The sequence below is a fragment of the Carcharhinus amblyrhynchos genome, chromosome 22 (genome assembly GCF_965287045.1).
Source record: "Carcharhinus amblyrhynchos chromosome 22, sCarAmb.v2.hapA, whole genome shotgun sequence".
NCBI classification, from domain to species: Eukaryota; Metazoa; Chordata; class Chondrichthyes; order Carcharhiniformes; family Carcharhinidae; genus Carcharhinus; species Carcharhinus amblyrhynchos.
The window spans coordinates 6596052-6618960 of NC_137345.1; the positions used below are offsets into that span (position 1 = coordinate 6596052).

The window sequence follows — 22909 nt, forward strand, 5'->3', positions numbered from 1 at the left end:
TTAATGTGTTGAGCTGAAGCACTGGACTGTGGAGGTGGTGAGCTGGGCTCCATCCACTTTTAAATAGGGCGTTCTGTGGGAAAGCCAGCTATCGACTGCTGCAGTGTTTTTTTTTACATAAGGCCTCCTTCAAAAAGGTACAAGTCTGATTCCTTTTGCAAAAGCGCGAGTTTGATTATACCTTGCGGTTTTGTAAATTCCAGGCAAAAGGAGTCATTTTGTGCTTGGATCACAGGTTGGATGGAGAAAATCCTGCCTACATTGTAAGTGAGCTAACTCCACCTGTGTTTGCACTGTTTACTGAATAATTCTGGCCACGCGGTGTTGTTTCCGTTTTAAGGCCCTACCTTTCACTCCATATTTAAAAAGACACCAGTGCAGTATTAATAACTCCCGAATGTTAACTCATTGGCTGTACATGTTTACACACAATCTTGCACACTTTTTCCACATTCGGCTCCCTCTTTTGGTGATGATGAATCCTCCCTCATTTCCCTATCCAGCAAAGTGCCAAGATGTTCTCGTGCCACGGAAGCTAACTGATGGGCATGCTGCTGAAATCTAACTGGCCACTCTAATTCCTTGCCCATGTACCCTGGCCTGGGTATGCACTTGCATGAATGCTTTCTCTCAATTGAGACCCAAACCATAAATTAAGTATGATCTGTTAATATTTTGAACATTTTGGCATATTTGTATAACACACTGAATAGAAGTATAACTATATTCTTGTGTATATGTCTGTGTGTGAACCTGGTTGATTGTCCATCAAGGTTTAATATCCTTTAAAACCAAAGTGCTTTGTACAGTTGGCTAAATCTCTGCACTTTAATTGCCAATACGAAACTATAAGTAATTGACAAAGGTTCCACACTAAAGAGTCTAGTTTATTCCTTAACTTTTATAATTTCCCATTCTGCATTCATTTTGGGGGGGGAGGGGTTGTGGGGGGGGAATAGCACCTGGATTATTTTATTGAGGGCTTAACTGAAACTTTGGTGTGTTGTATGTTCTCCAACTTCAGCTGTGGACAAGGTCAGCCACTATAGAATCATGAGATGGGAATGTATTCATTCTGTGTTACCTGAGTAAACTATAAAGGACCTCCCTCTGACCATTGCTGTTACTCTGCCCACTCTCACCGCTACAGAGTGATAATGATAGCATGGAAGGGCTCAAGATGGGCCTTGTTAGGGAGCTGAATTGGGTTAATAAGATTTTTTTTCTGCCAACACTTGTATGTTGATGCTCTTAGGAGGAGAAAGGATCTGTCAATTTTCACTAAGTGGGTCTTTTCAAAGAAAAAGTGCTCTTCATTTTTCCCCTCCCATCCCATTCTTCCCTTCCCAAATTGGTCATTACGCCCTAATTTTACCCAGTGCCATTCTGCTGCTTGTTCTCCAACCACCACCTATCGCAATTTCCCTGCCTTGGTGAAACCCTGGGAACTAGAGGCAAGGGTTTTACCACCAAGATGGGCATTTTGTGTGTTTGTCTGCACACCCATGCATGACTTTGCTCCCCACCTGCTTCTAATTGGGGAGGGGCCAGGGGGTTGAAGCAACATCACAGCATAGCCAGTTATGAGGGAGAATCCTGTGAGAATCATTAGCACAATCCTGTATAGAACAATTGTGTTTTTGTTTTTCCTTTTGGTACATTCTGACAGTCTGTTTTGTTTTAATGTGAATGGTAACTAGACTTGGCATCATAATGGAGATTTTTAAAATACTAAATATGCTTGGACTCTAGTGCAATGAACAACAACTAGTTGGATGCATTATTAATATTTTACTATTGTGTATTCCTTGTAATTTTTCTCCAGTTAAGCATCGAGCAAAGTTTCAAGATAAAGTACTTGTTTTAAAACAAAATGCTACTCCATTGTTAAAATGCCTCTGCTCTCAAATCCTGTTTTATATAGAAACTGAAAAACTGCACGAAGTACAAGGTGCTATATAATAAAGATGGACATTAACCTATTCCTTGTATTAATGTCTCACTTGTGCTATTTTTCCCTTTCCTAGTTACGCTTGTTACTGCGTGTTACAAGGGGTGGCGTGATGGCACAGTGGTTTGCACTGCTGCCTCAGTGCCAGGAACCCAAGTTCAATTCTGGCCTCAGGTCACTGTCTGTGTGGCGTTTGCACATTCTCCATGTGGCCATGTGGGTTTCCCCCAAGTGTTCCAGTTTCTTCCCACAATCCAAAAAGATCTATGGATTAGATTGACCTCAGGCGTCAGGGGATTAGCAGGGTAATTGAGAGGTTATGGGGATAGGGTCTGGGTGGGATTGTGGTTGATGCAGACTTGACGGGCTGAATGGCTTCCTTCTGCACTATAGGTATTCTGTGGAAAGTTTAAAATTTATCAGTCACAGGCTTACGTTGACACTACAATGAAGTTACTGTGTAAAATCCTCTAGTTGCTGCACTCTACCTGTTCAGGTACACTGAGGGAGAATTTAGTAACTTTCGTCTTTCGGACTGGAAGGAAACCCATGTAGACACGGGGACAATGTACGGACTCCATACAGACAGGTCCCTGGCTTGATAGGTCCCATAGTGCCACTGTGCTGCCCACAAAAAGGGGTTGGAAGTATGTAGGAGTGAGGGAAGGCTGAATTCACAAGAGGGATAAGTCTGTAGTCATTTGATTCCCACTTTGCTTTCTGTGCTGTAAGACTCTATTTGGGACATGGTGATGGCTCATTCCCCCAAATCTTAGCATTGCAAATATTTCCTTTTAAATACTTGCCTAATTTCCTTTTGAAAATTACTAATGAATCTGCTTCCTCCAGTTTTAGGTTGCACGCTGAAAATCACAGCTCACTTTTCATTTTGTCTTCTCACATTAGCTAGAAAACTCTAAAAGGCAAGAAAAATGGTTTGGAAGTGACAATGGCTTAATATTATTGGGTTGTAATTGAGGACAATATTTCACTGGTTTCATGCTGGTTGTGGCTGTTGTGGGTTAGTTATCTTGTTCCCAGAACATCACTGCAGGAGTTCCTTGGCCAAGACACTTGCAGCTTCTGCTTCAATGACCCTGTATCATCAGGTTAGAAGTGGAGATGTTTGCTGATTGAGGTGTTCAGTACTATTTGGAGGGTGGGGGTGTAGCACAGTGGTTCGCACTGCTGCCTCACAACTCCAGGGACCTGGGTTAAATTCTGGCCTCGAGTTACTGTCTGTGGGGAGTTTGCACGTTCTTCGTGTCTGCGTCGGTTTCCTCCGGGTGCTCCGGTTTCCTCCCATACTCCAAAGATGTGTGGGTTGCTATGGCCTCAGCTATTTACCAATTTTATAGATGATCTGGAGGAGGGAACCGAGTGTATGGTGTCGAAATTTGCTGATGACACCAAGATTGGTGGAACGGCAAATTGCGCGGAGGGTGTGGAGAGTCTGCAGAAGGATCTAGATAGGCTGGGCGTATGGGCCAGGAACTGGCAAATGGAATTTAATGTTGGCAAGTGCGAGGTGGTCCACTTTGGTAGGAATAATGGTAGGAAGGACTATTACGTGGCGAAAAACTGCAGCAGGCGACGGTGCAGAGGGACCTCGGGATCCTTGTGCATGAGTCGCAAAAACCCAGCCTACAGGTGCAGCAGGTGGTCAGGAAGGCGAATGGGATGCTGGCCTTCATAGCGAGGGGGATTGAATATTAAAAGTAGGGAGGTCTTGCTGCAGTTGTATAGGGCATTGGTGAGGCCGCAGCTGGAGTACTGTGTGCAGTTTTGGTCGCTGCACTTATGCAAGGATATTTTGGCCTTGGAGGGAGCGCAGAGGAGGTTTACTAGGCTGATACCGGAGTTGAGGGGGTTGAGCTATGAGGAGAGGCTGAGTAAACTAGGCTTGTTCTCGTTAGAGTTTAGAAGAATGAGGGGAGATCTCATTGAGACATATAAGATGATGAATAGGATGGATCGGATAGAGGTGGAGAGACTCTTCCCGTGCAGAAGGGACAGTAGGACTAGGGGGCACAGCCTCAAGATAAAGGGGGGCGGTTTAGAACGGAGTTGAGGAGGAACTTCTTCACTCAAAGGGTGGTGAATCTCTGGAATTCTCTGCCCGTTGAAGTGGTGGAGGCTGCCTCGCTAAGTATTTCTAAGACGCGGGTTGATGGGTTTTTGATAAGCGAGGGGATTAAGGGTTATGGGGAGAGGGCGGGAATGTGGAACTGAGCCATGACAGATCAGCCATGATCTTATTGAATGGCGGGGCAGGCTCGAAGGGCTCGATGGCCTACTCCTCCTATTTCTTATGTTACATGGATTGGCCATGCTAAATTGCACCTTCGTGTCAAGGGGAGAAGCTAGGTAAATGCATTGGGTTATGGGGATAGGGCCTAGGTGGGATTGTGGTCAGTGCAGCCTTAATGGGCCCAATGGCCTCCTGCACTGCAGGATTCTATGATTCTACAATTTGCAACTTCACAGGTGCTGATGCAATTCTCACCTGCATGCAACAAAACCTGGACAGCATACAGACTTGGGCTATATGTTGGAAACATTAAGAAGTTTCACAACACCAGGTTCAAGTCTAACAAGTTTATTTGGTAGTTTTCGGAGTGTTGTTTCCTTGTCAGGTGAGTGGGAGACCTGTTTACAAACAGGGCGTATAAAGACACAAACTCAATTTATAGAATAATGATTGGAATGCAAGTCTTTACAGCTAATCAAGTCTTGAAGGTGCAGACAATATGAGTGGGGAGAGTGTTAAGCACAGGTTAAAGAGATGTGTATTGTCTCCAGACAGGACAGTTAGTGAGATTTTGCAAGTCCAGGCAAGTTGTGGCGATTACAGATAGCGTGACATGAACTCAAGATCCTGGTTGAGGCTGTCCTTACATGTGGAACTTGGCTATCAGTCTCTGCTCAGCGACTCTGCGCTGTTGTGTGTCGTGAAGGCCAAACACCCCCAGCAAGAAGGATAGTAATCTCTCTTTGATGCCATCATCAACATCCATTGACCAGAAATTTAACAGGATCAGCCATGTAAATAACTTCACTACAGAAGCAGGAAGGATGCTGGAAATTCTGTGAAAAGTGACATCTGACTTCCCAAACCCTGTCCACCATCCACAAGGTGCAAGTCAGGAGTGTGAAGTAATTTGAAACCAAAAGAGAAAATGCTGGGAAATCTCAGCAGGTCTGGCAGCATCTGTAAGGAGAGAAAAGAACTGACACTTTGAGTACTGACGACCCTTTGTCAAAGCTGTTCCACTTACCTAGATGGCTGCAGCTTTGATAACACTTGGTGTTATCCAGTGCAAAGCTGCCTGCTGGACAGCAACCCATTTACTTTTGTAAACACTTGCACCCTGCACTGTGGCAGGGTTAGACAAGATGCACTGCAGCAACTTAGTTAGACTCCTTCAGCACTTTCCAAACCCATGAACTGGACGGCCTAGAGTCATAGAATCATTATGGTGCACAAGGAGGTCATTTAGGCCCATTGAGCCTGCACCGGTAACAATCCTACCCAGGCCCTTTTGGAGACGTGGGTTCAAATCTCATGAGGTCTGTTGGTGGAATTTAAATTCAGTAATTAATTATTAGTCTCTGTAATGGTGCTGTGAAACTATTACAAATTATCATAAAAACTCCCCTGTGGACAGGAAATCTGCCATCCTTGCCCATTTTGACCTACGTCAGTGGCGCAATGACTTGCACTGCTGCTTCACAGTGACAGGGCCCTGGGTTCAATTCCTGGCTTGGGTCATTGTCTGTTTGGAGTTTGCACGTTCCCCCTGTGTCTACATGGGTTTCCTCCAGGTGCTCCAGTTTCCTCCCACAGCCTGAAAGACGTGCTGGTTAGATGCACTGGCCTGAACAGGTGCCTGGACTGTGGTGACTTCGGGATTTTCACAGTAACTTTGTTGCAGTGTTAACGCAAGCCTTACTTCTGACTGACAAAGTTTATTTTATTTGCTGTGGGTTTGTAGCCACATCAAGTAATGTGGTTGATTCTTAACTGCCCTCTGAAATGGCCTAGCAAGTCAAACAATCTAAGGGCAGTTAGGGGTGGGCAACAAATACTGATCTTGCCAGTGACACCCCAATCCCACGAAAATGCCTTTTTCAATAGTTGTGTGGTGCTGATCCATTCCATCACGTGCACATTTTACTGCTCTCAGAAGTAGTCACTCTATCTGATTTTATTCCTATTGGATGCTTATTGCAGTAACTGGGCCATCAGCTGCATGAACTAGAGATTGAGCTGCTTAATATCTTTATTTCAATCCATTTTCCCACTCAACCTTTGTGATCAGGCAGAGAAACAGGAACACATTCTCATTGCCACAAGATGGCGGTCTGAGGCTGGCACGAGGGCAGAGCTGTGCCGTGAGACTGAGCTGTTGAGTCTGGAGCAGGGAATCTCTCTTATCACTGCAGTTGTACTGGTTCAATGTGAACGCACTCTATCACAAGAAAAAGACTCACATTTTGTGACACTGCTATAATCCAGGAAACAAAGGGCCCTATTTTACCATTTTCATTCTAAGTTCTGGGCAGGCTTGAAACTGGGAGTGTTTCTGATCTGACTTTTGGACCCATTTTCAGGCATCCCCATATGTACTCTGCCTGAAAAGATATTCCAAATTGCACTGCACAAGCCTGTGAGTGGGGCTTAACGTGCCCAAAATCTTGTAGCTAAGATCGGTGCCTCAAACTTTGCATGCACACAAGAAGAATGATAGAATAAAGTTCTCCTGCCACATTATTCCCGGGCTGGATATTCTCTCCCTAGCTCCTATAGACATTGTCCCATCTCCCCCACAATATCACTGACCCCCTTATCCACACCCTCCTCTCCACCCGCGCCGCCACCCCCCCCCCCAATCCCCATGCCAGCAAGACTGATATCAGGTGGAGTGGCAGTGGCTCCCCCTCCCCTCCACCCGCCCCACCAATCTCAGACAGAGTGGCAGCAAACCTCAACCCCAGACCCTCCCACACCAAGCCCCCATCTCCCCTGGATTCTGATAGCTATGTGACACCCTCCCTCTCTCTCCCCTGTCCCCAATCATTGAAAGAAGTCTCACAACACTAGCTTAAAGTCCAACAGGTTTATTTGCAGCAAACACCACTCACTTTTCGAACAGCCTGTCCCTTCGTCAGGTGGGTGGGAGTTCTGATCACAAACGGGCCACAAAAACACAAACTCAATTTGCATGAATAATGATTGGAATGTGAGTCTTTACAGCTAATCAAGTCTTAAAGGTACAGACAATGTGAGTGGAGAGAGCATTATGCACAGGTTAAAAGGATGTGTATTGTTTCCAGACAGGAAAGATAGTGTATCGTGAACCCAAGATCCCGGTTGAGGCTGTCCTCATGTGTGCGGAGCTTGGCTGTTAGTCTCAGCGCAGAATTGCTGAACAGTCGTGTGTCGTGAAGGCTGCGTTGGAGACCGTTTACCCGAAGATCAGAGGCCAAAGCCCACGACCGCTGAAGTGTTCCCCAACAGGAAGAGAGCAGTCTTGCCTGGTGATTGTCAAGCGGTGTTCATTCATCCATTGTTGTAGTGTCTGCATGGTCTCCCCAACGTACCAAGCCCTGGGACATCCTTTCCTGCAGCGTATCAGGTAGACAACGTTGGCTGAGTTGCAAGAGTATGTACTGTGTGGATGGTGTTCTCACGTGAGATGATGGCATCCATGCCGATGATCTGGCATGTCTTACAGAGGTTGCTGTGGCAGCGTTGTGTGGTGTCATGGTCCCACTCATCTTCAACTATCCCCACCAACATATCCTCCTATTCCTTTCTCCCTCGTGTTGTCTATCGAGTCACCCCTTAACTGTTCCCGTGCAAAAGCTCTGACATGGACCAGCTGGGTTGTACATTACTTGTGTACGGTATAACCATTTGTAGGGAGCCAGTCAGCTCAGTTGGCTAGTGTATGGTTTAGATTAGTGCCAACAGTGTCTGTTTCCTCGTCCTTCCCCTGGGAAAGGCAATGGCAAAACCCCACTGCCAGAAACTGTCAAGGAAATGGCTCCAGAAGAGGCACTGATAAACAATAAGCTTTTCATAGAATCCCTACAGTGCAGAAGGAGGCCAGTCAGCCCATTGAGTCTGCACTGACTCTGCAAAAGAGGATCTTACCCAAGTCCAACCACTTCTTTAACCTTGTAGGGCCCCACACATTTACCCCACTAATTTCCCAGCCAATGTATCTTGGGACACTAAGGGGCAATTTAGCGAGGCCAATCCATCTAACTTGTGCATCTTTGGAGTGTGGGAGGAAATCTGAGTACCTGGAGGAAACTCACGCAGACATGGGGAGAATGTGCAAACTCTACACAGTGACCCGAGGCTGGAATTGATCCCAGGTTCCTGGTGCTGTGAGGCAGCAGTGCTAACCACTGTGTCACCACGCAGTTTTGGGCACAGCATATCTAAGTATTTGAGCGAGTGTCGCCACTATGTGTGGCACTCATCCCTTCTGTGTTGTCCACGTTACACAGAGGAAAGGGGGAGGAGGGTCAAAGATTACCATCTTGATACACAGCAAGGAATTAAGCTTAAGATTTTTCAGTTTATTTATTAGTGTCACAAGTAGGCTTACACTAACACTGCAGTGAAGTTAGTGAAAATCCCCTAGTCGCCACACTCCGGAGCCTGTTTGGGTACACTGAGAGAATTTAGCACGGCCTAGTGGCACGTTTTTCAGACTGTGGGAGGAAACTGGAACACCCGGAGGAAACCCACGCAGACACGGGGAGAAGGTGCAGACTTCACACAGACAGAGACCCAAGCCGGGAATCGCACCCAGGTTCCTGGCCTCCAGAGGCAGCAGTGCTAACCACTGTGGCACCGTGCCACCCGCCAATAATGATACAAGTCGGAGGACCTCCATTCCTCTAAGCTGGTTCACCAGCTGTAAAGAATCCTGAGGAGCCAGAAGATCAATAATTACTTTCCTGTCAGTCAGTTAAACTTGACAAACAAGACAAATCAGAATGTGTAGGCTTGACAGACACTGCATCCTGTCTTTCAGCAATTTCTAATAAGAGAATGGAAACTCAACTGTTGCTTGAGGTGGTTTTGTGGGTGTATTCGCGGTTCCAGATAATCGTTTTACTCTGAATTAAAGGGTTGAAAATATTTTGTTTATTTCCAGTTCTACTGCTCACCTTCTACCCCTTTCTTGAAGATGGTGACTCTATGTTGGGGGCATGCGGTTCCCAGGGTGCTCACGAACCCCATGTTCATTATTCAGAATGAGTTCAGCATCTCAACTGGAGAATGATGGGCAGCAGGAGTTGCCCCACTGCACCCAGTCCCCTCTCTGAGTTATCTATGACGCACACCAGATGTGTCTGCCTTGTAGTTTACAATCCCGTCACTTGATACATGGGGGTGGGGTAGTTTAAACTGCAGCTCAAGGCGAATTCTGATTCCACTCCCCCCCACCCCCACCTCCACCTGTCCCCTTTTGCCTGCTTCTACGTGGGGGGCCACGCTTGGCATTCTGACTGAGGTTGGTAATTCCCTGTCCAGGAGGAAGGAAAATGGGAACATTAGAAACAGTAGGAGCCCTTCAACCCTGTCAGTCCAGGCTGAGAAAAATCCATATCTCACCTCCAGTTCCTCAACTTTGTTCATTGATAGATTTGCATAGCAACAATCTAAAATTCTCAGACTTGAAAGGCCTGTTGATAAGAACATAAGAAATAGGAGCAGGAGGAGGCCATCTAGCCCTTCGAGCCTGCCCCGCCATTCAATAAGATCATGGCTGATCTGAAGTGGATTAGTTCCACTTTCCCGCTTTCTCCCCATCACCCTTAATTCCCTTGTCTATCAGAGATCTATCTACACGTGCTTAAATATATTCAACGAGGTAGTCTCCACCACTTCAATGGGCAGAGAATTCCAGAGATTCACCACCCTTTGAGTGAAGAAGTTCCTCCTCAACTCCGTTCTAAAGTGCCCCCCCTTATTTTGAGACTGTGCCCTCTAGTTCTGTTTTCCTTTCTAAGTGGGAAGAATCTCTCTACCCTATCTAGCCCCTTCATTATTTTTATATGTCTCAATAAGATCCCCCCTCAGCCTTCTAAACTCCAACGAGTACAGACCCAGTCTATTCAATCTCTCTTCGTAAACTAACCCCCTCATCTCCGGTATCAACCGGGTGAACCTTCTCTGTACTCCCTCCAAGGCCAATATAGCCTTTCGCAAATAAGGGGACCAAAACTGCACACAGTACTCCAGTTGCGGATTTGCAGATAAAATTGTAATGTGAGAGATTGGATCATTTTGTGATTCCATCATCTCTGGGACCTGGGCTAAAATCAAGCCTTGTCAGCCAGCTCAGAGTTCCTTTTGCTTGGCTGTCTCAAAGCAATAACTTCTGCTCCTCAAAAGACATAAACTGGCAACATCACTAACTGCCACAGAAATGCTAATGTGAGAAGTGGAAGTGCACAGTGGTGGGTGTTCTTCTGAGGCTGTTACCAAGACGTATAGTTGGAGCCAAGAGGAGAATTTCTTTACTCGGTATATGGTTGTGTGTCACACCTAATCTAGCAATTGTCTAAATGATACTGAGAATCTGAACACACAATGAGGTTTCATTCCTCAAGGCTAGCATTACTGCTTGCGATAAACACACACCTGGAGTGGATGAGGTAGTGAGGTGTGGCGGTTCTAATACTTGGGTGAACATGGAAAATCAAGACGGAATCAAGATTATTACATAATGCTTCCCCTCTTAGAACATAGAAAACTACAGCACAAACAGGCCCTTTGGCCCACAAGTTGCGCTGATCATATCCCTACCTACTAGGCCTATCTATAACCCTCAATCCCATTAAATCCCATCTACTCATCCAGAAGTCTCTTAAAAGACCCCAACGAGTTCACCTCCATCCCCACTGATGGCAGCCAATTCCACTCACCCACCACCCTCTGAGTGAAAAACTTACCCCTGACGTCTTCCTCATGGACACCATGTAATAAGGCAAACTAATGACCTTCTCCACTAGTATCAATGGATTATTTTTAATTGACCAGTTTTATACAGGAGGTAGGGTTCTATGCAGATGTTATGCATGTCTTTTTCTATGCCAACTATAATTGGGAACGTTTAGTTTTCACAAAGAATTAATTGCCCTTTCATATGTGGTGAAAAATCCATTTGAACGCTGATTTTCTTGAACCCCGATTTAGTGCGACCCCGCTTTTTTTGCAATAACGTTTTATGGACCCCAACCATCGCGTTATAACGGGGTCGCACTGTACAAAGAAGGAGTTTGATCTCTGTCATAACTTCAATCATAAGAACATAAGAAATAGGAGCAGAAGTAGGCCATCTAGCCCTTCGAGCCTGCCCCGCCATTCAATAAGATCATGGCTGATCTGAAGTGGATCAGTTCCACTTTCCCGCTCTCTCCCCATAACCCTTAATTTCCTTGTCTGTCAAAAACCTATCTACCTGTGACTTAAATATATTTAGCAAGGTAGCCTCCACCACTTCAATGGGCAGAGAATTCCAGAGATTTACCACTCTTTGAGTGAAGCAGTTCCTCCTCAACTGATCTAAACTGACTTCCCTTGTCTTGAGGCTGTGCCCTCTAGTTCTGCTATCTTTTCTAAGCAGGAAGAATCTCTCTACCTCTACCCTATCCAGCCCTTTCATTATCTTATACGTCTCTATAAGATCCCACCTCATCCTTCTAAACTCCAACGAGTACAGACCCAGTTTATTTAGTCTCTCTTCATAGTCCAATCCCCTCATCTCCGGTATCGAGTATAAAAGTTGGCAAATTATGGTACAGTTTACAAAACGTTGGTTAGGCCACATTTTGAATACTGTGTCCAATTCTGGTCACCACACTGCCAGAAGGACATGGAGGCTTTGGAGAGAGTGCAGGATGTTGCCTGGTATGGAGGGTATTAGCTATGAGGAGAGATTGAATAAACTGGACTTGTTCTCCCTGGAAAGACAGAGCGTGAGGAGCGACCTGATAGAAGTTTATAAAATTATGAGGGGCATAAATAGGGTGAACAGTTGGAAGTTTTTTTCCCAGGGCAGAAATGACAATTACAAGGGGGGCACAAGTTCAAGGTAAGGGGGGAAAGGTTCAGTGGAGATGTGCAGGGAAAGATTTTACACAGAGGGTGGTGGGGGGCTGGAATGCACTGCCAAGTGAGGTGGTTGAGGCAGATATGTTAGTGGTATTTAAAACTTATCTGGATAGACACATAAACAGGCACGGTATGGATGGATACAGGCAGTTGGCCTGTATAGGACAATGTGATTTGTGAGGGCCGAAGGGCCTGTTCCTGTGCTGTACTGTTCTTTGGTCTGGTTGTGGGTTCAAGTCCTTTGAGTGGGGTACAAGTTTCTAGCTCAGAGCTAAGAGGCTGCCCGCTGAGCTACAAGTGATGCCATCAGTGCGCTGTGGTGCAAACACATTATCCTGTGCGGTTTCACATTAATACGGGACCCCCCAACACCCATCAGAGCAACTTCTTAATGGAGAAATGTGTGATTTTAATATAAAGCATTATTCTTAGCAGCACCATGAGCATCACAACCTCATAGCACGAAATGGTCAAAGCTGGATTATGTTAATTTTCAATAATTATTTATATTCACCAGATTAACACTCTTTGCAATGTTGATGTAACAATCAAAATGGAAGTTTTTCAGAAAAGGAACTTTATTGAAAACCGTCGTCCTGGTCTTTAATACTGAAAGGTAGTGAGATAGCGTGGGCAGCACAGTGCATATTAGTCAGATGTTCACAGTTTGTAAAAATGAAGGGCGGGATTCTTTGAGCACAGTCGGCCCAAAACTAGAAAAGCCCGCACAACCCCCACCCCCCCGCCACACCCCCCTGCCACACCCCCCCCCCCGCCACATCCCCCACCCCCGCCACATCCCTCCCCCCCGCCACATCCCCCACATCCCCCACATCCCCCACCCCCATCCCCCACACCCCACCCCCATCCCCCACACCCCACCCCCATCCCCATCCCCCACCCCCCACCCTCCACACCCCACATCCCCCACCCCCCACCCCCCCCCATCCCCCACCACCCCCCACCCTCCACCCCACCCCCATCCCCCACCCCCCACCCCCCCCCCATCCCCCACCACCCCCCACCCTCCACCCCACCCCCACCCCCCACCCCCCCCACCCTCCACCCCACCCCCATCCCCCACCCCCATCCCCCCCACCCTCCACCCCACCCCCATCCCCCACCCTCCACCCCACCCCCATCCCCCACCCCACCCCCATCCCCCACCCTCCACCCCACCCCCATCCTCCACCCCACCCCCATCCCCCACCCCCCATCCCCCATCCCCCACCCCCCACCCCACCCCCCACCCCACCCCCATCCCCCACCCCCATCCCCCACCCCCCACCCTCCACCCCCCACCCCACCCCCCATCCCCCACCCCCCATCCTCCACCCCCCACCCCACCCCCATCCCCCCTCCCCCCTCCCCACCCCCCATCCCCCACCCCCCATCCCCCCTCCCCCCTCCCCACCCCCCATCCCCCACCCCCCATCCTCCACCCCCCACCCCACCCCCATCCCCCCTCCCCCCTCCCCACCCCCCACCCCCATTCCCCCATCCCCCCTCCCCACCCCCATTCCCCCATCCCCCCTCCCCCCCACCCCCCCTCTTTCCTACCTACCCTCTGCTCCTGCCCTCCTCTCTGAGCTTATATTGTCATAGAATCCCTACACTCCAGAAGGAGGCCCTTCAGCCCATTGAATGTTTACCGACCTCAATCCCACCCAGGCCCTACTCCCACGACCCCACACATTTACTCTGCTATTCCCTTTGACACTAAAGGGCAATTTAGCATGACCAGTCCACCTAACCTGCACACTTTGGACTGTGGGAGGAACCCGGAGCAAACTCACGCAGACATGGGGAGAACGTGCAAACTCCACACAGACAATGACCCAAGCCAGGATTTGACCCTGGGTCCCGGGCACTGAGAGGCAGCAGTGCTAACCACTGTGCCACCGTGCATCCTTAAGGGATGAGATTTTTCATCATTAGCCACATCCTTAAAATGTCACAAACAGAAAGGTGGACGACGGTAACCGTGGTCAGTATGTTCATTGGCTCACAGTATAGTGCAATCATGCGGCTCAGAAGATGGCCATTCAGCCCATTGTGTCTGGGTCCAGCCCATTGAAAGCGCGATCCAATTTGTCTCCACTCTCCTACTCTCTTCCCCGTAGCTTGGCAAACATTTCCTTGTCACGTTGAGAGCCACAGGGGCCTTGAGTGAAGGATGTTGTGCAAAGGTCTATCAGCGCTCAGGGACAAACACGAACATCCCAAAATGTGGCCTTTCACTGAGGCAGCTATCCTGGGTAGAGACTATTCACCATTGGCTGTTTGGAGCCTGCGAGGCCTTCACTGGGATTTTCTGCCTTCGAGAGTCAGCGAAGGTTGACTGTAATACCCAGAGGACACGGCCAAGGATTGCTGAGGGACGTCGCTACATGTATCATGAGCCAAGCTAGCCAAATGGGCACTGCTTGCCAAGGGCAATAGTCTGACAGTCATGTTGTTCTCTGCGTGGTGCTTTGACTGGTAACCGAGGTCACCGGATGTGGTGGTTTTGAGGTGCTGGTGGGGGGTGAGCCCTGCTGGGTCCTTCTCCTCTGTCATCAGTTTGTCCAGTGTGGAGAATTGTCTTATCAGGAACGCAAGCGAGGAGGACGATACGCGATCTTCTCTGTAATGCCAGTCTTCAAACCAGGAAGGAGAGAGCTGCTGGTATGCAGCAAACGCCTCAATCCTGTCAGCCAGCCTCTGCCGGGCTGCGCTCTCTCCGCCTTTGGTTCCCGGGAGGTGAGTGATCATGCTCTGGAACTTCTGCAGGTCGGCCATCAGTTTGTAGGTGTGCTTCTTCCTGAAGATCTCGGGGACCTGGACCCCATCGCTGATCCTCTCAAAGAAAACGACGGAGAACTTATCGGCCAGGGACCTTGCCTGTTGATCTACCACTGTGATTAATGCGGGGGTGAACAAGTCTCCAGACTCAAACTCGACAAAGTAAGGCCTGTCCTCCTCACGCAGAGACTTTGACATCCATTTCACTTCGGCTCCCTTTGACCAAACGATGGTGACTTTATCCGCTGCCGTGAGCTTCTCTGTCAGCCAGATCATTGCGCCCTTCTGGGCGATCTGCCTCCTCTCCCACAGCTCCAGCATCACCTCACACTTGCAGTCCTGTTGAAGGTAGAAGGCAAAGGCTTCGATCACCTCCTGGAAGTACCTGTGATCCCAGGAACAGAGGAGCAGCAACTTGACTGTGGGGACAAAACAAAACAAGCTCACGTTATTGCACAGATTGGGTTGCAATGTCTGTGTTATCGATATTGGTAATTCAGAGACCTGGACTAATAAGCTAGGCGATGGAAGATCAGATCCCACCACAGTAGAGTGTTGGAATTTAACTTCAAACATTTGGAAATGAAATACTTTTTTAACATTCATTCTTGAGCCATGCACGGTGGCACAGTGGTTAACACTGCTGCCTCACAGTGCCAGGGACACACGTTCGATTCCCGGCTTGGGTCACTGTCTGTGTGGAGTTTGCACATTCTCCCCATGTCTGTGTGGGTTTCCTCCGGTTTCCTCCCACAGTCTGAAAGACGTCCTGGTCAGGTGCATTGACCGGAACAGGTGCCAGAGTGTGGCGACTAGGGGATTTTTACAGTAACTTCATTGCTTTGTTAATATAAGCCTTACTTGGAACAAATATATAAACTTTACATGGGCATCGCTGGCTGGGCCAGCATTTATTGCCCATCCCTAGTAGTCTTTGGAAGACAGTCAGAGTCAACCACATTGATGTGGCTCTGGAATTACATGTAGGCTAGAACAAGGAAGGACAGCAGATTTCCTTCCCTAAAGGACATAAGTGAACCAGATGGGTTTTTCTGGCAATCGCCAATGGTTTCATGATCATCAGTAGATTCTTAATATCAAATTCCACCACCTGCCATGGTGGGATTCAAACACAAGGCCCGAGAAAATGAGCTGAGTTTCTGGACTAATAGTCGTGTGATAATGCCACGGGGCCATTGTTTCTCCAGAAATCTACTGCCTCACCTGCCATGGAATCGGTGCGGGTGAGGGACGGACAATGGAAATGTCCGTTGACCTCGGGTGGGATTTTCCAGTCTTGGGTCAAGTGGGGCTGTAAAATCCCACCCACTAGCATCAGCAAATGTCGTGGATTTGTTGGATTGCGGTTAAAAACCCAATTGCTTCAGTGAATTAACTCCCTTTAGGGAAGGGAGTTTTCCGTCCCACATCTGGTGTGACTCCAATCTCACACCAACATAGTTTAGATGAGTGTCTCTTTTCAGATTAATCTGCAGGTCTATCGAATCTCCAAAGCCTCTCAGCGATATCACCACCACTGCAAATAATACAACAGTTCAACAAGACATCCCATCACCACATTCACAGGGTGAATTAGAATGGACAATTATTGTCTTGCTGTATCCCAAGAATGAATTAAATAAAACTTGCTGATTGCTTGTTAATTAAATGTGTTCAAAGCTAGAATGGTGTTTGATGTAATGTGTTTATCACTTATTGAGAAATGGATAAGGAGTAATTACCGTTGCTTAAAAATTATTTACAGACGGTGATGGGGATGGGGATGGGTAGCGTGGGTTAGCATTGCTGCCTCACAGCACCAAGGACTCAGGTTCAATTCCAGCCTTGTCTTACTGTTTGGAGTTTGCATGTTCTCCCCATATCTGTGTGGGTTTCCTCCAGGTGTTCCCACAGTCCAAAGATGTGCAGGTTAGGTTGATTGGCCGTGGTAAATTGACTCTAGTCACGGGGATGGGCAGGGTAAATATGTGGGGGTCATGGGAATAGGGACTGGGTGGGATTGTGGTCGGTGCAGACTCGATGGGCCAAATGCACTCTTGAGATTCTATGATTTTCTGGCCACGCTTGCCTCGAAACTGGAAAATCCCACCTGAGGTCAACGGACCTTTCCATGATCCGTTCCCCCTCGCCTGCTCCGATTCCCAAGGCAGGCGGAATGGGAAAATTAGCTCCTGGGTTTTCTGAATGTTTCTTTGGCAGGAGGGACATCCGTGGACACTCTCGAAGGCGTGGAGAAAAGCAAGGCTCACCCATGAGAGATAGAAGGGCGAAGTGGCTCTGGGAGCAAGGGGCAGGGGCAAGAACTGAAGTGCAGGAACCGGGACGCGTGTGGTTGAGGACCTGGTCTGGAAAAGGGGAACCCCCAGCTGAGGAAAATGGAAAAAGTGTCGGAAGACCTGGTGTGGGAGGTAGCAATGACAAAACACAGGCGAGAGAGACCCAGTTCCCATTGTCTGCCCACATCCCCATCACCTTCCTTCCAGAATGTGTCCTCACCTCCCGTTGCACCAACAATATCCGTCATTTCCCCCAGCTCCCTCACTGCTGAAGAAGAGGATTTGTTGAAATTTGGAAGCTTGAGATTGATGGTTAGTAATGGGCATGAATGGATAAGGAGTCAAGGCAGGTAAATGGAATTGAGGTGCTAATCAGCCTCGACAAATCGGGAGAGGGACAGGCCCCGAGGAGCTGAATCACCTCCTTCTGTTTCTATATTCAAAGGAGAATGGTCTTGTTGAAGAAGATTCTTGGGAAGGTTGCGAGAGGTCACATCCGGTGTTATTACCTGGAGCCAGTCGCATTTTCAGCTGCTCATTTTCTTTCCGGAGTTTTTGACAAAGCCGAGATTTTTTCCTATCTGTCGGTTACAAAAGGAGACCCATTACACACAGTCATAGAAACCCTACGGTGCAGAGGAAGGCCATTTAGCCCATCAAGCCTGCACCGACAACAATCCTATGAGGAGAGGTTGGAGAAACTTGGTTTGTTCTCACTGGAGCGATGGAGGTTGAGGGGAGACCTGAAAGGAGTCTACAAGATTATGAGAGGCATGGACAGAGTGAATAATCAGAAGCTTCTTCCCAGGGTGGAACAGTCAATTACTAGGGGGGCACAGGTTTAAGGTGTGAGGGACAAGGTTTAAAGGAGATGTACGAGGCAGAATTTTTACACAGAGGGTGATGGGTGCCTGGAACTCGTTGCCAGAGGAGGTAGTGGAGGCGGATACAGTAGTGACTTTTAAGGGGCATCGTGATAAATACATGAATGAGTTGGGAATAGAGGGATATGGTCCCTGGAAAGGTAGGGGGTTTTAGTTAACTTGGTTGGTGCAGGCTTGGAGAGCCGAAGGGCCTGTTCCTGTGCTGTAATTTTCTTTGCTCTTTGAAAGTTATTTTGGTGCTGGGCTATTCCAACAAGTAGAACACATAAAATTTACATATTTGCCAGGTATACATCTGTAAGCCTTAGGGGAGATAGAAATATAGAATCTATAGAATCCCTACAATGCAGAAGGAGACCATTCAGCCCATCAAGTCTGCACTGACAACAATCCCATCCAGATCCCATCCCTGTAACCCCATATATTTACCCTGCTAACCCCTCTGACACTAAGGGGCAATTTAGCACGGCCAATGCACCTAACCGGCACAATTCTGTACAATTGCAGGAAGATTTATTTATTCCTGGACTCCAATCCTTCTGCAGGAAAGGCCAATATGCCATTTGCATTTCTAAAAACATAGCGGGGGCAATTTTCGCGCCCCCCCCCCGCCCCCAACGCTGCGCTGATTCATTTAGCACAGTGGGCCGGGAGAAACCCGCAGGGGTGATTTGCGGAGTCCCTACCAGCGTTAATGTCTCCCAGTGCCGGAATTCCAGTGCGGTCTGCTCCATGCTGGAAACCATGGATAAATGATAAATTGGCTGTCTGCACTGCGGGGTGGGGGGTAGGGAGGGGGGGGGGGGGGGGGAGCGCACTGGAGATTGGGGTAGTCCGGGACGAAGCGGGGGCGGGGGGGGGGGGGGTTGCGGGAATGGTCAGGGGCTGCGATTGTGGGGGGATCTGAGAGGGAAAGCACTGCGGTGGTCCCGAGCTGACCAGCAAACAGGAAGGCTGACAGTTCGGGACCCGCTGGTTTCAGCTTCCTTGGTGGGAATAGACCCCACCCCCCCTGAAATCTAATGATATTCACCCTGCTGACCTCTGCAATGCACAGAGTGCGGGAGATTCTAGTGTGAACTCCCACACAAAAAAAAAGAGAATTACTCCAGTCTTCCCGCGAATTCAGCATTTTGGGGAGAATTCCTCCCTGTATGTTCCTTGTACTGGCGGCCCGACTAAGTCTCTTTGAACATCAACACTTTGAAGTTTCTCGTCTTTAAACAAAAGATGCGTCAGTAACCACCCTAACCAGCCAGGGCACTATACTCAATCAACCTCCAGGTACAGTGAGAACAATGCAGCAAAAACAATTTGAGTGAAAAAATATTTAGAGAGGTGTGTTGTCACTGCCCTCAATACCCAGTGTAAATAAATAGATCCTATCTAGGATCTGCACCCTCAGGTGACATTGTATACTTGACTCCTCTCTTTGTTCCCAGCAGTTGCTGTGCTGCAGGGTGACAACAATTTGTTCTTCTGGCAGTTTCACATTGTTCTTATCAAATCAAAATTTGACGCTGAACCGTAGAAGGAGATTTAGACATTGTAATAAGCCCTCGGAGGTAGAAGTCCTTTCACCAAAATCCCATTATTTATAAGTCTGACAACAGTGTACAGTGTGCTTTCTGTTAGCCATCTACACTAGGAGTTCCAGAGGAATTGACACGCCTGGTTAAGTACAAAGTAAGAGGCTCCCTGATCAGCCCATCAATTTGGCCCTCAATCAGGGAGCTCATATTCTAACACGTCCACCTCAATTGCCTGATTAATGTCGATACAGACATATGGGATAGAATTTTCCTGTCCTGCCTGCCACGGGAATCGTAGCGGTCAGGGGCATGGACCATGTTGATCTCGGGCAGGATTTTCTGTCTTTGGGGCGAACGCGGGTGGAAAGTCCAGCCTGTGATGTCCAAAGCTTGATCAAACGGGTAGGGTTTAAGAAGAGTTTTCAAGAAGAGGTAACAAATCGGAAGGGTTTAGGGTGGGAATTCCAGAGCTTAGAGCTTTGTACTGAAGACACAGTCGCTGCCAGGGACACTGAAGAGGGCAGAATTGGAGGAGGGTGCAGATCTTGGGGGATTGTAGTTGGTTTTTTGGATGGGTAACCAAGAAGGTAGATGAGGGCAGTGCGGTTGATGTTGTCTACATGAACTTTAGCAAGGCCTTTGACAGGGTACTGCATATCAAAGGCCTTGCTAAAGTTCATGTAGACAACATTAACTGCACTGCCCGCATCTACCATCTTGGTTACCCCTTCAAAAAGCTAAATTCCTGTGAGCTAGCTCCACCTTTTTCTCGGTATTTTCTCCCACCTCTGTCTGAAGCATATGGGAACATTTTTCTGCGTAAATAGAAGGTGTTATTGATTTGAGAGACAGGTTTAAGGTGCAGCGGCAACAGGACAAATTTGCAACACTCACATTTCTTGTAAAGGATGAGCGCGGCCAGCAGACCCAGGACGAGAGATATCAAAGAGGTGGCAGCAAACCAGCGAGATAGAGTTCTCTCTGAATGAAGGAAACAGAACAAGACACTTCAGTCTGAAATCCATTATTTAAAACAGCGGCACGGTGGCACAGTGGTTAGCACCGCTGCCTCACAGTGCCAGGGACCCGGATTCGATTCCCGGTTTGGGTCACTGTCTGTGTGGAGCTTGCACATTCTCCCCGTGTCTGAGTGGGTTTCCTCCTGCAGTCTGAAAGACGTGCTGGTTAGGGTGCATTGACCAGGCTTTGGACTGTGGCAACTAAGGGAATTTCACAGTAACTTCATTGCAGGGTTAATGTAAGCCTTACTTGTCACTAATAAATTTACTTTACTTTTAGAACTGAATGCTGTGTAGAAGAGCCTAGAAAAAGCAGAAAGCCATTCAGCCCCTCGAGTTTATTCTGCCGTTCGCTTAGATGGTGGTTGAGCTGTATCTTAACTCCACCTACCCACCTCTGTTCTATAATCCTCAACAAAAATCTATCAATCTCAGGATAAAAGCAAATTACTGCAGATGCTGGAATCTGAAACCAAAAGCTTTGACAGAGGGTCATCTGGACTCGAAACGTCAGCTCTTTTCTCTCCTTACAGATGCTGCCAGACCTGCTGAGATTTTCAGGTGTTTTTCTCTTTTGGTTTCTATCAATCTCAGCTTTTTTTTCTGGCGAGACGGGGCATTTCTGAAAAAAGAGACAAGTTACCAAAACTTTTTGTCTTGTATTCATCAGAACCAATACAAGAATGTGAACTTTGGCACTCTTGCACTTGTCCTGATGCGTGTAGGATGGAAAACTTAAGCAATATGTCTTTCTTTGCAGAAATAATCTCAGTTTTGATGGTTTTAATTGATTCTTTGCCTCAATCAGCCGTGATTAAAATGAATGGCGGAACAGACTCGAAGGGCCGAATGGCCTACTCCTGCTTCGAGTTTCTATGGCTGGAATTGTATTGCCATACCCAGCCCAGAATCGGAGTGAGGTGGCTCCATCGGTCTCCTGTGGGATTTTATGAGCCTTGCTTGAGTGAGGTTGTCAAATACTGGCCTATGTTTCTATGTTAGTAGCTTTTCAAGGTCCAGATTTCTGCCACCCCTTGTGTGAAGGAATGTTTCTTGACATCCACATGAATGGCTTGGCTCAAATTTTAATATCCCTTTTGTTCCAAGCTCCCTCCAACAGACGAACTAATCTTCTCCAATGACCCTTCAATCATAGAAACTCTGCAGTGCAGAAGGAGGCCATTTGGCCCAACAAGTCTGCACTGACAACAATCCCACTCCAGGCCCTATCCCCACAACCCCACACATTTATCCCACTAATCCCTCTAACCTGCACATCCCACGACACTAAGGGGCAATTTAGCATGGCCAATCCACCTAACCCCCACATTTTTGGAGTGTGGGAGGAAACCGGAGCACCCAAAGGAAACCCACGCAGACGTGGGGAGAACGTGCAAACTCCACACAGACAGTGACCCAAGCCAGGAATTGAACCTGGGTCCCCGGCGCTGTGAGGCAGCGGTGCTCACCACTGTGCCGCCACATCACCCCTCATCGAAACCACCCTTTAATCTCCTACACACAAAGGAATACAAACGTATGTCAGAATTCTGCTGCCCCACCCACCATGGAATTGGAGCGAGTGAAGGTGCGGACTCCGGGAATGTCCGTTGACCTCGAGAGAGGCTGTTAAATCCCGCCCATAGTCTATACAGCCTGTCCTTGTAATTTATTTCTTTTTTTTTTTGAAAAACTAGGAGTGAGATTTTCCAGTTCCTGCTCCAGGTTAATGGAGATTTAAATGGGCCATCCAATTTTCCATTCCACCCAGGAGGATTCCTGTGGCAGGCGGGACTGGAACGTTTATCCCTTGATTTTGTTTCAAAAAGAGGGACTGGAGCAAATCTTCTCTCTGTTCCACCAGGTCTAAAAGGTTTGGATACTGTAGACATGGAGGGGATGCTTCCTCTTGTGGGGCACCCTAGGTCTTAATCTTAGGATAAGGGGCCGCAAATGTAAAACAGAGTTGAGGAGAAACTACTTCTCCCCAAGGGTTGCGAATCTGTGGAATTCGCTGCCCCAAGGTGCGGTGGATGCTGGGACAGTGAGTAAATTTAAGGAGGAGTTAGACAGATTTTGAATTGGTAATGGGCTGAAGGGTTATGGGGAGAAGGCAGGAAAATGGAGATGAGGAACATATCAGTCATGATGGGATGGCAGAGCGGACTCAATGGGCTGAATGGCCTAATTCTGCTCCTATATTTTATGAACTTATGAACCACAATAGTTTGGACCCAATTTCTTTGACCAGAGTCTGATCAGAGTCAATGACCCAACCAAACTCTAGAGAGGGGAAGT

At 47.9% G+C, this 22909-nt stretch overlaps 1 protein-coding gene across 2 annotated transcripts in view; it reads right to left on the reverse strand.

Annotated features, from left to right (window-relative positions):
* Positions 1 to 13880: 13880 nt before the first annotated feature.
* Positions 13881 to 22909, reverse strand: part of LOC145356882 (uncharacterized) — a 48023-nt gene continuing 38994 nt past the window's right edge. For both annotated transcript variants that reach the window (XM_080209851.1, XM_080209852.1), the window contains 3 exons: positions 20487 to 20573; positions 17686 to 17757; positions 13881 to 15298 (listed from right to left, as the gene is read on the reverse strand). In XM_080209851.1, coding sequence (XP_080065977.1) covers positions 14397 to 15298; positions 17686 to 17757; positions 20487 to 20573 — 1061 coding nt within the window. In that variant the 3' untranslated portion in view covers positions 13881 to 14396. The remainder of the gene's footprint in view (positions 15299 to 17685; positions 17758 to 20486; positions 20574 to 22909) is intronic.